Raw genomic sequence first — 16,296 nt, forward strand, 5'->3', positions numbered from 1 at the left:
AGCACCGTCCGGATAGTTCAGAGGGTCACACTGTCCGGATAGTTCAGGGGGTCGTATTATCCGTATATTTCCTGCTATTTCTTCTACATAAAGAAGCATTTCGTGATGGTCTTGTGTGCAGTTTCCTGGGTGATGAGATGTCAGTACGGCTTAATGACCCCCAGTCTCATTATGTCTAAATTTCACCGTAAATCAAGGGATGCTAACGACACTGGGGTTAAAGTTTAATGGCTGGAGTGCTTCATTAGGCCAGGCCCATTTAGGCTGCATTTAATCACTAAACATTATGAAAACGTAACCGTTTACACGACTGGTCGCCTCATTCCACCTGAGCCAGCTCTATATGGATCAGTACCTTCTGGGATACATGAGGGATATACCAACTGAAAACATCTAGAAATAATATTCAGACTAAAGTTTGCTTTGTTTTTTTAAGATTTTAATATTTATGACCTATCCCGAGGAGCTATATCTGATCAGCGGTGGTCCGACACCCTGCCACCCCGAGGAGCTATAGCCGGCAGATCTACAGCAGAACAGCTGATCGGCAAGAGTGCAGGGTTTCGGATCCCCGACGATCAGATATTGATGGCCTATCCTGAGCATAGGCCATCAATATTAAAGTTCCAGAAAATCCCTTCAAAGGGGTTGTCCCACGAAAAAAAATTATTCTACAGTTTTCAAACCAGCCCCTGGATCTGAATACTTTTTAATAAAAAATTTGCATAGCCACTAAGTTATTCAACTGCCTCCTGAGCTGTGAATAGGGAGAGCTGAGACACGCCCCCTGAGCTGTGAATAGGGAGAGCTGAGACACGCCCCCTGAGCTGTGAATAGGGAGAGCTGAGACACGCCCCCTGAGCTGTGAATAGGGAGAGCTGAGACACGCCCCCTGAGCTGTGAATAGGGAGAGCTGAGACACGCCCCCTGAGCTGTAAATAGGGAGAGCTGAGACACGCCCCCTGAGCTGTAAATAGGGAGAGCTGAGACACGCCCCCTGAGCTGTAAATAGGGAGAGCTGAGACACGCCCCCTGAGCTGTAAATAGGGAGAGCTGAGACACGCCCCCTGAGCTGTAAATAGGGAGAGCTGAGACACGCCCCCTGAGCTGTAAATAGGGAGAGCTGAGACACGCCCCCTGAGCTGTAAATAGGGAGAGCTGAGACACGCCCCCTGAGCTGTAAATAGGGAGAGCTGAGACACGCCCCCTGAGCTGTAAATAGGGAGAGCTGAGACACGCCCCCTGAGCTGGGATAGGGAGAGCTGAGACACGCCCCCTGAGCTGGGATAGGGAGAGCTGAGACACGCCCCCTGAGCTGGGATAGGGAGAGCTGAGACACGCCCCCTGAGCTGGGATAGGGAGAGCTGAGACACGCCCCCTGAGCTGGGATAGGGAGAGCTGAGACACGCCCCCTGAGCTGGGATAGGGAGAGCTGAGACACGCCCCCTGAGCTGGGATAGGGAGAGCTGAGACACGCCCCCTGAGCTGTGATAGGGAGAGCTGAGACACGCCCCCTGAGCTGTGATAGGGAGACCTGAGACACGCCCCCTGAGCTGTGATAGGGAGAGCTGAGACACGCCCCCAGAGCTGTGATAGGGAGAGCTGAGACACGCCCCCTGAGCTGTGATAGGGAGAGCTGAGACACGCCCCCTGAGCTGTGATAGGGAGACCTGAGACACGCCCCCTGAGCTGTGATAGGGAGAGCTGAGACACGCCCCCTGAGCTGTGATAGGGAGAGCTGAGACACGCCCCCTGAGCTGTGATAGGGAGAGCTGAGACACGCCCCCTGAGCTGTGATAGGGAGAGCTGAGACACGCCCCTTGAGCTGTGATAGGGAGAGCTGAGACACGCCCCTTGAGCTGTGATAGGGAGAGCTGAGACACGCCCCCTGAGCTGCATCAGAAGAGACACGTCCCTGAGCTGTCAGCTTGATATAAATCTAGCAGAGCAACGAATGAGGAGATCTCTGGATCCATGTGAGGTACAGGGCTGGTTCTAGATTTGTTAGAAAAAGAGACGGTCATGTCCTATATGATGTCTGATTTTAATTTTTTACATTAGTCATGGGACAACCCCTTTAAGGTGAAGCGGAAAGTGACAACCTATTAGCCATTACCACTTACCCATACACAGTGTATCTGTCTGCCTTACACAATTCCATAACCTGCATAAAACGGCAAATTAGATTTTTGCCCAATATCTTAACCCCCCAAAATTGCTGAGCATTCCTAAATGTCTCCCTGGGGTCATCTCACTCCCTCAACAATGGGTGTGCATGAAAAACAACAATTTAAGGAAAAGGGGGGCTTAGATTGCCATGTCCATGGCTAGTGTGAGCTTGCTGTAGTAGAAACCTCCCTCCACAGCTCTGAAGGACTAGAAGAAAACGGACCCCTGCTTTCACCACCAGACCTCAACGTAGGGGGCTGGTTTTAAGGACAGAATCACGGGGTCAAACTAAAGAAATGAAATGTTATTTGGTGGTATTATGTGAGGTACTATGCAATATGGCGGTATAATCTGCACCTATTATTTTAGTACTGAATATCATCTGGGAACGGTGTGGTGTTATAATGAGAAGTGTACATGGTATTAGTATGTTAGCACTAGATGACGGCATAAATACCCACTGTATGAGCGCAGCGCACATTCCACAAGTAAGTGGCTGTGGTGGAGGAATATCATCTTTCTGGCAGACTTGCCATAATGATACCACAACATACCGCACATAGGTGCTGAGAATGTAACATGGAAAAGAGATGATCTGCAATGTTACAAACCTTCTTCCTTGGCTTGCTTCTCAAGTTTCTCCTTGGCTTCTCTCTCCCGATCCTCAGGAATTACTGGCACTCCAAGCTCATCACGTGGGATGATCTTCCCGTGGAATGGACACTGGAAAGGGAAAGAAAAAGGGGGATAAATCACATGACTTGCAATAAATGACTCCTAGTAATCCTGCTACCAATACACTGTGGACTAAAGAATGACTGGCAGGCTCTGGTCACAGCCTTCATAGCTCTGGGCTACTCTTTAAAGTCCATGTCCAAAAAATGATTTAAAAAAAATATATTGGTGGCAAGAAAAAATAAATAAAATAAAAAACACTGATTCTACAATTTCCTCCTTCCTCCCCCATCTGTTCCACTGGTTTGTTTTTTCTATCTCCTCTTTAATACAGTTCGACCTGTATTGAGCTGTCCTCCTTGGATGCTTTCCCTTCTCTCCACACTCTGATCTGCTGTGCACAACCTCCTCCCCCTCCCCGCCTGCAGCAGTGTGCTGTCAGTCTTAACCGCACCAGCATGTACCCACACTCTGCCGAAGCAAAATAGGTCATTTTAATAAAGACTAGTTAGAAAGCTGCTTAATTTAGTATTCTGAAAGCAAATGAACAATAAAACACCGTCAATAGTGTTTAATACTATAAAAAAATACTGCAAAAAAAATATAAAAAATTCGACTAGACACAAAAAGTTGTGATGAGCGAATCGATTCCTTCATCCGAACAAATTTACCCAACAGCTCTGGACCCTCGTTCTTCCGGCAGAAGACGTGGCCTCACATCGCGCGTGGACTCGGGAATCTCACTGCGAGTACCGGCGCATGCGCAAGGATATCAAAACAGATCCGTCATCAATGAATTTGCATGAATTTTAGTGGCGTGCGCACAATCGCCGATTTGGTTTACCAGGCAGATCATGCGCGGATAGTCGCTGTAACGAGATGATCATGGCCGCGCGAGGTGCGCGGCCATGTTACTCTGCTGTAGGGGGAAGCTCCCTCACAGATTCATCACATGATTCACGCATCCCTAACAAAAACCTATAAAAAAATATATACTAAAAAGTGGAACAACACACATTTTGGGGTAGAACATAAGTACAATATTCGGCCACCCACCTTCACCCTGTCCTGCCTCTCACACAGCGACCCATTGGGCAATGGCGCATTGCATTTGTGCTTCACTGGTTCGTACTTGCCCGGGAAGGTGATGTATCTGGTTTTTAACATGGCCTCCACTTCTTTATTCTCCACCTCCTCTTCAGTCTCATTAGGAGCCCAGAAGCGATGCTGGGAGCTGAACCTGCGAGTAGGAATATAGGCGCTTGTTCACAAAGTAAATATATATAGTAAATCTGATATTTAAAGGAATGCTCCAGGCAAACCTGATGTTATGTCTGTGGACTCATGCACAAGGCCGTGCTATGTTTTACGGTACACTAATCACAGATACCGGCGGTGTGTCTTCCACATTTTGCGGAATGGAAGGTCTGGCACGCCATAGACCAGTGAAACGGATAAGAATAGGACATATTCAATTTTTTTTCTGCGGAACGGAAGAGTACTGGCCGCATCTTTTGGATTTCAGGGTGGTCGTAACCATGGAAACGAGCCAGCCAGCAAAAGGAGGCAATATGGACAATCACAATACATTAGTAAGTGCCTTGTAGTAGTAACTTCCTCTACATGATAAATGCTATTTGCTAAAGTGAGACGACCCCTTTAATAGGATTAGCTGATCCCTCATGATTTTGCCAGAGGAAGTCGTCTTCAGCTGCTCATTTCCCCTGCAGCGGCCACTAGAGGTGAAATGTGGTATTATCGGATTATCAGTGTAATGTGTTTTACAAAAAAGGAAGAATATCCTATTTTATGCAATCGGTTTACGGATTCATCCTCTCACTACATGTGCAAGAATTGCTAGATGACAAACTCCAATTTACGACATATGTAAGAAACGCCAAATTCCATACATCTGTAAAAAAAAAAACAAAAAAAAAAAACCACACACTAGAAAACTAGATCCATTTTGCTTAAACTAAATAAAATAAATGCTAGATAACAAACTCCACACTGCTGCATCGGTACATGGACATGCCAGATGACAAACTCTGCCCCACTACATCTGTAAGTGACACCACATGACAAACATCTGCTCTGCTACACATATAATGAAAGCCAGGAGACACTCGGCACTATTCCATCTGTAAGAAATGCTACAGTAGGTGACGAGTTGAAATGCCAGATGACAAACACGGCTCTTCTACACCTTTAATTAATACCAGACGCTGAACATTTGTTCTGTTACATCCATAATGAAAGCCAGAGGACAAACTCCACACAACTGCACCTGTAAGACATGCAAGATGACAAACTCCATCTCAGCTTCATCTGTAAGGTATGCCAGATGACCACTCCGCTCCACTAGATCTGTAAGACACGTCGGGTGACAAACACCCACTCTTTTACTCAAATGCCAAACTCCAGATGACAAACTCAGCTCCACTACATGTCAAAATTACCAGAGGCTAACCTCAGCAGCTGAAAAAGCGTGCCCTGCTACAACAATTAGACATTGCAGGTGACAAACACTTCTCTGCTACATCCATAGAAATAAATATGCATTAGCACTAGATCTGACCTACGCTATATCACAATTATAAAGTATGTGCCCACCATCATCCTGCCCATATCATACCCTGCCCACCTGGGGTGGCCCCCAACACGTCTACATCTCCTGGGTATTGTAATGGTGTTTTTTTTTTCGCGTTTCTTTCTGAACACCATGGTCGGCCTCAGACAAATTTTCTGCATCGAGAAACGCTGAAATCACTGCAGTCCTATCGGCCGTGGCTAACGAGTGACAGGTCCGCGGGCGCCGGGTATAGCGGTGTGCATTGTGCCGCCACTGCCCTAACCTGACGGAAGTTTAGCTACAAATTCATCTTGTCCAGAAAGCAATTAAACGACACCAGTCCGTGGTCAATAGCGATGTGGATGAGATAACCTCACCGTGTAGAAGCTGCCGCTCTATGGACGTTCTCACAGCCATCAGCGGGCAGGAAATGTGACATGAAACGCGTCAGTGCTCTGCCGCACAGCGAGGCCATCTAGTGGTGACGTTTCACGTGCTGCAAACCTGAACCGTAAAAACTAAACCTATCCTCAGGTTAGGTCATCAGTATCTGATCCTCCGTGGGGTGTGACACTGGGACCCCCGCCAATCTGATGTTTGAGGAGACCGCGGCACTACAGCGTCTAGGCGATGTGACCGATGAACGTGACATCGTCACTGGCCTAGGGTACGATGCAGCTGATTGGCGAGGGTCCTGGGTGTAGGACCGCCACGATCAGATACTGATGACCGACATTAGTATAAAAAAAAAAGTCAGAAACCCCCTTTAATTACTGTATAATGTAATGCGCTGTATGTTTCTAATATACTTTCTGTTTAAATTCCTAACCATTTTTAAGATCTCTGTTTGCTGTCAATGAATAGAGGCATTCTCGTTTAGTCGTAGAGATTGGAAACCCTTACAGAACTAATACTTCTCACCGACAAGAAAAACTCTAATAATGGGATGGCACAATTGGACAGTCTCATCTTAGAATGAAGCCGCCCCACTGATCACTGGCGCAGGAGATGACCGCCCGCCCCACCGTGATGGGTCATAGACATTAGTAGCGAGGCTGATACTGTGCTATGCCTAGTGCAAGGATCATGACTGGTCTACTCTCTTTAGTACTTTCCAAATGTGTCAGGCTCCGCCCCTTTAGGCCCTGCCCTCGGGATAACACAATGCATCAGAGTGCTCTTTTAAAGGTATATTTCCATCAGGGTTATTGGAGTCTTAAAAACCTCGGCAGATCCTATGTTATTCTGATAGATGGAAGCCTCAAAAGTTTCCAATGGGAATGCCCCTCAAAGGGCTATGGACACCATATGATTCCATTTTACTCATTTTGGGCTAAAAACATCTTTTCAATTGGTCTTCATTAAAAAATGTTCAGAGATACAAGGGTTAAAAATCAGTCTGTTTGTTGTCACTTTGTGTTGTTTTTTTTAAACTCTTTTCATCTGTTGGCTCATGTGTAGTTCTTATCTCTGATCTCCTGAACTCATAAACACTCATTACAGCTCAATTCTTATCAAACGGATAAGAATATGGCTTAAGTAAGTGCTTATGAGGTCAGTAGCTAAGAAATAAGAGCTACACATAAGCCGTCAGATGACAGGATTCAAAGAAAACAGACTTGCAAACAGACTGATAAAGACCAAATGAAAAAATTATTTTTCAGCCCAAAATGAGTAAATGGCAATCATAAAAAAAAAATCCCCCCAAAGATGTCGCTAGCCTTAAAATTGTTACTTCCTTCATACCAGAAAAGGCTATGCGTCCATGATGTAGGAGCTGGAGACTAGAACCTCCGCATCAGAGGATTGGAGCGCTGACCCCTATAAATATTCAACACAATTGGTGCAGAATGTCAGAACTTTCTAGATGCAGAAATCCAGCCGGTTAGAAAAAGTGAGGATGGCGTTCAATTCCCATCTCTCCCGCCATCTATAAAGTGATGACCGCGGCTGGAAGTAAATTACGTTCTGTTAGTTTGGCAGATGTGTAGTAATAAGCTGTGGGGTTCAGAGGTGCCCCCTCTATTTTATGGCCAGGCATAAAAGTGAAGGCGTACAGCAGGCGTACGACAGCCGGTGAAATATGCTTTTGATTTCACCTGTGACGTGAATAACTCAGCTGTAAAATAAAAACGCCGAGGCTCAGACAAGTGCCGGCCGAAGGGGGGAACGAACTGCTCGGCACCAAACCTCCACTGAAGGCCCAACACTGCTAGTCCTATCAACCGCAGCAAAAGAGGGGTTTATTATTTGTCCTGAAGAAGGGTTTTTCTTAAAGTTTGTGGACTGCTGCTGTGGAAAACCATGTTGCAGTGCCTGCAGTCACCACTAGTGGGAGTTTACTGTATGTTGTTCATCAATGTATTAACAGTATGAAATGAGCTCCCTCTGCTGGTGACTGTAGGCAGCCAGGATATTTATGCCATTGGCTTGTGTATCAGACAAAAAAAAAAAAAAAATAAAAAAAAAAATTATATGACAAAAAGTGAAAAAATACGATATTTATTCAACACATGTTGATACAGGCAACGTTTCAGCTCTCACACAGAGCCATTACCAAGCCAAGTTTGGCTCTGTAAGAGAGCTGAAACGTTGCCTGTATCAACATGTGTTGAATAAATATCGTATTTTTTCACTTTTTTTCCAAGGAGTGCTGCGTTACATTTATTTGGATTGTGTTTGGACCCCAGGACCAAGGGGAAAACGCTGGCACCTGAAACACTTGAAGCTAGGAGTGCTGCCCTGCCATTTTCTGGATATATATATATTATATCTCAAAAAGAAAATTCAAGGCAGCACACAAAAAATGTGACCAAGGTAAGGAGTGCCAGCAATAAGACGCAACCCACCGTCTTAAATTACAATGAAGAAAAGACTGCAGCACTTCCAATCGGTAAAAAAAAAAGTGAGGTCCTTTATTCACCCATGCAACGTTTCAGTCCGCTTTCTGGGACCGTTCTCAAGCAATATATATATATATGTACACACACACACACACACACCACATGGGTATATTTCATTTACTGTTTGTGTGTGTCGTTAAAAGATATTGACAGTATCCCCCATAACACTGACTCCCCACAGTGCCTCACCACTTAACACTGACCCCCCCCCCCCCCAACAGTGCCCCGCGACTTTAAAATGGGACCTCCACAGCAGCCCGCCCCTTTAGCAGTGACCTCACAGTACCCGGCTCCCTTAACAGTGACCTCACAGTACCCTGCTCCCTTAGCAGTGACCTCACAGTACCCCGCTCCCTTAACAGTGACCTCCACAGTACCCCGCTCCCTTAACAGTGACCTCCACAGTACCCCGCTCCCTTAACAGTGACCTCACAGTACCCCGCTGCCTTAACAGTGACCTCACAGTACCCCGCTCCCTTAACAGTGACCTCACAGTACCCCGCTGCCTTAGCAGTGACCTCACAGTACCCCGCTGCCTTAGCAGTGACCTCACAGTACCCCGCTGCCTTAGCAGTGACCTCACAGTACCCCGCTGCCTTAGCAGTGACCTCACAGTACCCCGCTGCCTTAGCAGTGACCTCACAGTACCCTGCTGCCTTAACAGTGACCTCACAGTACCCTGCTGCCTTAACAGTGACCTCACAGTACCCCGCTGCCTTAACAGTGACCTCACAGTACCCCGCTGCCTTAGCAGTGACCTCACAGTACCCCGCTGCCTTAACAGTGACCTCACAGTACCCCGCTGCCTTAGCAGTGACCTCACAGTACCCCGCTGCCTTAACAGTGACCTCACAGTACCCCGCTGCCTTAACAGTGACCTCACAGTACCCCGCTCCCTTGACAGTGACCTCCACAGTACCCTGCTGCCTTAGCAGTGACCTCACAGTACCCCGCTGCCTTAGCAGTGACCTCACAGTACCCCGCTGCCTTAACAGTGACCTCACAGTACCCCGCTGCCTTAACAGTGACCTCACAGTACCCCGCTCCCTTGACAGTGACCTCCACAGCAGTTGCCTCTAATAGTGGCCCCCTGTCCCCTTAACAGTGACCTCCACAGTGTCCGCCCCTTTAACAGTGACCTCCACAGCGTCCTGCCCCCTTAACAGTAACATCCACAGTGTACACCTCTTTAATAGTGACCTCCACAGTGCCAAGTCCCCTTAAGCAAGTGATGTGTATACCAAGTTTCGTTGAAATCGATGTATGCGTTTTTGACTAATCCCAGAACATACACACATATATACGTTCTTCTTTATATATACATATCTTTGTGTATAGTGTATATATATATATATTAGTGCATAGTGTGTATATAATAATATATATATTAGTGTCTAGTGTGTGTATATATATATATATATATATATATATATAATTTTGTTGCTTGAAAAAGGTTCCATTGAGAGGACTGAAACGTCGCACCTGGAGTAATAAACACATTTATTATTTTTTGAAAATGCTGTGGATAGAGATATATATATATATAAAAATAAAATACATGTAACCTTTCTGACATTTATTTCTGCAGTCTGAACATGCCCTGAGTACCTAGAGTGGCCACAGAGTATTTTATGGTAGTCCTTGGCGCGCTGGAGATGGCGGAGTACAGTGCGCTCATGTAATGGTGGTCCAGAATCCCTCTGGCTGGATTCATGGCCACTAGTGAGTAACCACCACAATCCTAGCTGTAGGACTGTGGATTTCCCGGGGGTTCCTGGCCCGACTGTCACCTCTCCGTGAACCAGACTGTCCTTCATTCCCTTAATCTCAGCTCTGCGGCTGGACCCTGACCTCTACTTAAACAAGCTGGCCTGTAAGAATAACAGCCCCCGAAATTAATACTAATAGGACTGAGAACGCCGACATCCTCCCCTCCGCAAATCCCCACTTGTGAAGAAGACAAACAGTTTACGGACTTGAGTATTTTGCCAGCTGTGGGCTGATCCTTGCCCCAGTAGTGCAGATCTAGCCCGAACGGGACGACAGGTGCTCTCGACAACTCATCCTCCCGCTTTACACTTGTACTGCTGGGCTCGCCTGTGCTGAGAAGGGAGAAGACATAAGATTACATTACGATGACCAACCCTGGTTCCCATGGTGTAGAAGCCCTAATATTCTGTTCTCACTCCCTCCTCGGTGGTATCAGTCGCTGCACCCGATGTATAAAAACCTTCCTCAGGTGCCACCACATTTACACAGTCAGGCACAACATGGACATTGCAGGACATAACAGAAGTAAGGGGTCCTAAAAATTAGCTTTTTGGGGGTTCAAATATTACAGCCATTGCCCCAGGTATGATGATTATTGATATAGTATTTACTGACACTCCTTTAAATCCAGCCAGAATGACCCTCCTAGGTGTCGAAGAGACATGTGAGGTCTGTTATTTGGAACCACCTCTAATTTCACAGCTCTAAGGGGGCTAAAAGGGGTTGTCCCATCACAGACAAGGGGGGCCTATAGCTAGGATACGTGGGGGCCGAGAACGCAGACCCAAATCTTGTGGAGGGCGCACTGCACATGCACAGCCGCCCTCCATTCATTTCTGGCTTGGCTATTTTCCTTGGGCCCATAGAAATGAATGAGAGCAATGGCTGCGCAAGTGTAGTGCACTCCCATTCACTTGTATGGGGAGAGCGCTTGGCTGTGGCCGGACCCTGGGAAACCCTCCAGCCAACGCTCTCCCAGCTCCGTTCTCTGCGTTAATGGGACCCGCACCTATCAGACAATGGGCGCATATCCTAGTGATATGCCCCCATTGTCTGTGATGGGAATACCCCCTTAAAGGGAACCTTTCAGGTGATTTCTGCTGCCCTGGAAGGAGGGAGAGAAGCTGAACTCTGTGATATAAAAGTTTATGTCATTTGGAGCGAGATTTCTGAGTAAATCCTGACAGGACTCCTAGGAGAGGCAGTAAGAGTCCTGCTGACCACACCCACAAACGCTGATTGACAGATTGCTCTATACACACGCCGATACAGGGAGCGTGGTCAATGGTCCTGCGTGGGCAGGGCAATCAGGACTCCTTATAGGATTTACCTACACATAACGGAGCTCTGCTTCTCTCTATCACAGGCCGCTCTCATGTAGGACATTGCCTTGGACCCCTTTGGCACTACACAAAGATTTCTGATACTGGACATATGCCATAGCAATGGAAGCATTACACAGTTACCATTGGAGTCAATGGGGGAGTGGCCCACAGAGCTCGTATGTGATGTATTATAGATTATATATCTGTATATTATGGTATGGTCCAAATGCTGGCCCTGCTGATCGGAGATGGAGTAGGTACCTGGAGGCTGAGGAGGTGAAGGCTGACAGCTTGTCCCGCATGGCCTTCAGAGTTGCAGCAGCGCAGGTCGGATCAGATTCTTCATCGTTTCTCTTTGAATTCCTGGGTTTTATGTGAATCATTTTTTTTTGTACTGGTGGGGTGGACTTCGGAGCAGTAGCCAAACCTGTGACAATAAAATCACATAAAAAATATGAATACGTTCAATACACTGCGGATAGAAGAAAAGTTGTCTTTTTGGGCAAATGAACACGCTCAGGATTTCTGTGCAGAGAATCCGCACTGAAATCTGCAGGGAAATCAGTGCAGACAATCCCCATCAATTGATGCGGATTTGCATGCGGTTTTGATGCAGATTTTTCTCTCCCCACTGTAGTGAATGGAGAAAATCCAGTGAGAAAAACTAAAATAAATTAACATGCTGCGGATTTTCAAATCCACATGGAAAAAAAAAACGCATCGTGTAAATGAGATTTTCAAATGCTCATAGAATACAATGTGCATGACCTACGGTGCAGATATTCTGCAGAAAATCCGCACGCAATCCCGATCGTGTGCATTTAGCCTTAATGGGACAACCCCTTTTTAAAGCATTAATGTTGCTTCCTAAAAAATTTTGACCGGCCAGAAGTTCTGAACGATAGGGGTCCGGGAGCTGAGACCCCAACTGATCGGTGAACTGAAGGGGCGCCAGCACTCTACTGAGCATGTGCATCTTTGGCTGTGATTAGCAGGATACGGATCGCGATGCTAGGGAGGCTCGTCCCAGTGCCCATCCGCCATTGGCTGCTCCCCCCAACACCGGATGTTTTAATCCGCGCACGGGGAGAAGCAGAAGCGGCAGTGCCGGGACCAGGAGCCAGGTAAGTAGATTCAGTGTGAGGGGCCTGGGCATATGGGGGACATTTTTTAGTCTTGGAAATCTCACTTTGGCGCTACTGTAATATGCAGCAGATTTACCACTCGCAAATCAGATGGAAAAAATAAAAAATAAAACAAAATCGGCAACATTTTCATTACATATGTATACAGAACGAGCAACCTGAGGAGGATATCCCTTAGGTATACGGTGGAGGCCCGTCTGCTGGGTGAGTGGACCGTACAAATCTCCGCAGGTCGACGGCAGTGGAAAAGTGAAATCCGTCCAGTTTAAATATAACCCAACGTCCTAACAAGAGTCAAAGCGGCAAATCTCTCGTACGATTCCATAAAGAAGCGAGTTAAAAAACATTTCAGCGCAATCCTAACGCGGCCGCAGAATTTTTATATATATTTTTTTCCCTCTCTTAATGCCTTAAATGACCAAATGGCACCTATTTGCTGAGAGAAATAAAGAGGACTGTGTTCAGAAAAATCGATCGATAGTGGGAAATGGAGAGGCAGGGGCTCCCGACGCGGAGATAGGCCGCCGAATGCTGACATTATTGATTTTCGCCAGTTCAGCTGGTCTGGTAATTAAAATGTAAATTTGAGAAAGAGATTATGTCCTGACAGAAACGGTGGGATTAGAGAGGGTGATAAAAGCCCGTGCGCGCAAAAAATTCACTTGCTGGAGATAAAAGCGGAGTCTATGTACCGGGCTTAACAGCTGTGTGGGCTTACTAAGAAAAACCAACATGCGACGGCTCCGAGCTGCCCGGCCTTCCTATGGACACTGTGCAGACCTGGACTAGAAGAGCTTGGGCTAAAAATATACGAAAAGGGCTCAATGGCATATTACATCGGCGTACGTACATAAGGGTATATTCACACAGCATATTCCAAAATCCACCGGAAAACCACATGCATTCCGCCTCCCATTCTTCCTGTGTAGCTCCTATGGTGCAGATTTGAAATGCGCTTCACAAAGAAAAAAGAAATGGGCCTGCCAAATCTTGGAGCGTTTTTTTTTTTTTTTTTTAGCCCAATAGAAATACATTAAAAGGAAATCTGCAGAAGTCACCAGTTTAATATTTTTCCCTGCATATCTAAAATAAAAACTGTCTACCGTTTTTTGGATACAGCTCCTATGCAGACCTATATTTTTTGTCGTAGTAACAGACTATGACTAAACCCTGTGTAGTTTCTTTCTGCAGCCATTTGACCTTCCATCTGCCTCACTTCTTGCTAACATATATTTGGTAGAACAATAAGAAGCAGGTGACGGATGGACAAGAGTATGGCGGCAGGATCAGACTACACAAGGTGGATTTGTAGTCTGTTACCATGGAGATAATTACATTGGCATTCCAAAGTTTATGAACCCTCCAGAACTTTCTGTATTTCTACATAAATTTGACCCAAACCACATCAGATTTTCACACAAGTCCTAAAAGTAGATCAAACGAGTCAAAAAATATTAGACTGAGGAAAAAAGGATCCAATATCAGACATCAGCGAGTGACAAAAGTATGTGAGCTTTTAGGATTAGCAGATAATTTGAAGCTGAAATTATAGTCACGTGTTTTCAATCAATAGGATGACAATCAGGTGTGAGTGGTTGACCTATTTTATTTAAGGAACAGGCATCAGAGGCTTACACATTTGGGGAAGTGTATTATGAACAAAGGAGATTTCTGAGGACCTCAGGAGAAGAGTTGTTGATGCTCATCAGGCTGGGAAAGGTCACAAAAGTATTTCTAAAGAGTTTGGACTCTTTTTTTGTCAGACAGATTGTGTACAAAATGGAGGAAATTCAAGACCATTACTACCCTTCTCAGGAGTGGTCGACCTACAAAGATCTCACCAAGAGCAAGGCATGAAATAGTAATAAAGGAACCTCTAGCTAATGCGATAAAGTCCTTTAGTCGCTTAATGTTAATGTTCATGAAGTCCATCAGGAGCACACTGAGCAACAATGGTGTGCATGACAGGATTGCAAAAAGAAAGCCTCTGCTCATCAGAAAGAACATTGCTGCCCGTCTGTAGATTGCTAATGATCACCTGGACAAGCCAGAAGGTGACTGGAACACTATTTTGTGGATGGATAAGACCAAAATATAACAAGTGTGTTATGTTTGAATTCCATTATAAAAAACTTCATCCCATCTATGAAACACATTGGTGGTGGGATCATGGTTTGCTGTATTTGGGCCAGAAATTTCCAGCAATTTCTTAAGGAAAATGTCAGGACATCTGTCCATGAGGTGAATCTCAAGAGAACGTAGCTCATGCAGCAAGACAACACAAGTCATTCTACCAAAGAATGGTTAAGGAAGAGTTAAGTTAAAGTTTTGGAATGGCCAAGTCAAAGTCCTGACCTTAGTCCAACAGAAATGTTGTGGCAGCACCAGAAGTGAGCAGTTCATGGGAGGAAACCCACCAAAATAACAGGTGAAGTTGTTTTGTACGGAGGAATGGGCTAAAATTCCTCCAAACAGACGTGCAGGACTAATCAACAATTACTGGAAACATTTTAGATGCATCAGAATAACATTTGGTTGTGAAGGGGAACATTCCCCATATACTTTATTAGGAGACCCTTTGTCCACAACAGGAGTACCGTCTGCATTTCTGATTGTGTCTGTTCATTACATGCACAACCTATAGATGTACAGGTGAAACTCGAAAAATTCGAATATTGTGCAAAAGTTAATTTATTTCAGTAATGCAACTTAAAAAGGTAAAACTAACATATGAGACTCATCACATGCAGAGAGAGATATTTCAAACCTTTATTTGTTATAATTTGGATGATTATGGCTTATAGCTTACGAAACCCCAAAGTCACAATCTCAGAAAATTAGAATATTACATTAAATCAATAAAAAAAGGATGTTAAATAGAAAAATGTAGGACCATTGAAAAGTATAATCATGCATATGTACTCAGTACTTTGTTTTGCATTAATTACTGCCTCAGTGCGGCGTGGCATGGATGCTATCAGCCTATGGCACTGCTGAGGTGTTATGGAAGACCAGGATGCTTCAATAGAGGCCTTCAGCATTGTTCAGTCTCATCTTCCTCTTGGCAATGCCCCATAGATTCTCTATGGGGTTTAGGTAATCCCATGGTCATTGAACCAGGTTTTGGTACTTTTGGCAGTGTGGGCAGGTGCCAAGTTCTGCTGGAAAATTAAGTCACCATCTCCATAAAGCTCGTCTGCGGAAAGGAAGCATGAAGTGCTCCAAAATCAGCTGCGTTGACTCTGGACTTAATGAAGCACGGTGGACCAACACCAGCAGATGACATGGCTGCCCAAATCAACACAGACTGTGGAAACTTCACACTGGACTTCAAGCATCTTGCATTGTGTGCCTCTCCATTCTTCGTCCAGACTTGGACCACTGAGCAACAGAGCAGCTTTTTTCTTTAGCCCAGGTAAGACGCTTCTTGTTTGTTGTTCAGGAGAGGCTTGACAAGAGGAATACGACATTTGAAGCCCATGTCCAGGACCCGTAGTTTCAGCCCTAAATCATACCCTCGATCCATGCAGGGAAACTTGGGCCATAAACTACCTTTGGTCCGTGCCTCAAGAAATATGGACCTGGAGGCTATTGAAGGCAAAGTCAGTGTCCCACACGGACATGTGGAGCTCACTGTGCATTAATAGTCGTTTGTGCGTTGCGGCTGCAACATGGGAATTTTAATACAGTCATCTACATCCCGCCTGCTAGGTTAATCTCACACTGGGTTTTATGGA

The 16,296-nt window shown here is 45.6% G+C and overlaps 1 protein-coding gene across 1 annotated transcript in view; it reads right to left on the reverse strand.

Annotated features, from left to right (window-relative positions):
- The window catches only part of UVSSA (UV stimulated scaffold protein A), a 68,531-nt gene that overhangs the window by 13,480 nt on the left and 38,755 nt on the right, over window positions 1-16,296 (reverse strand). The window contains exons 9-12 of the mRNA XM_044294917.1: window positions 11,676-11,841; window positions 10,296-10,421; window positions 3,901-4,084; window positions 2,781-2,892 (exon numbers count right to left, since the gene is read on the reverse strand). Of these exons, the coding sequence (XP_044150852.1) occupies window positions 2,781-2,892; window positions 3,901-4,084; window positions 10,296-10,421; window positions 11,676-11,841 (588 nt within the window). The remainder of the gene's footprint in view (window positions 1-2,780; window positions 2,893-3,900; window positions 4,085-10,295; window positions 10,422-11,675; window positions 11,842-16,296) is intronic.

The sequence above is a fragment of the Bufo gargarizans genome, chromosome 1, assembly GCF_014858855.1.
Source record: "Bufo gargarizans isolate SCDJY-AF-19 chromosome 1, ASM1485885v1, whole genome shotgun sequence".
Lineage (NCBI taxonomy): Eukaryota > Metazoa > Chordata > Amphibia > Anura > Bufonidae > Bufo > Bufo gargarizans.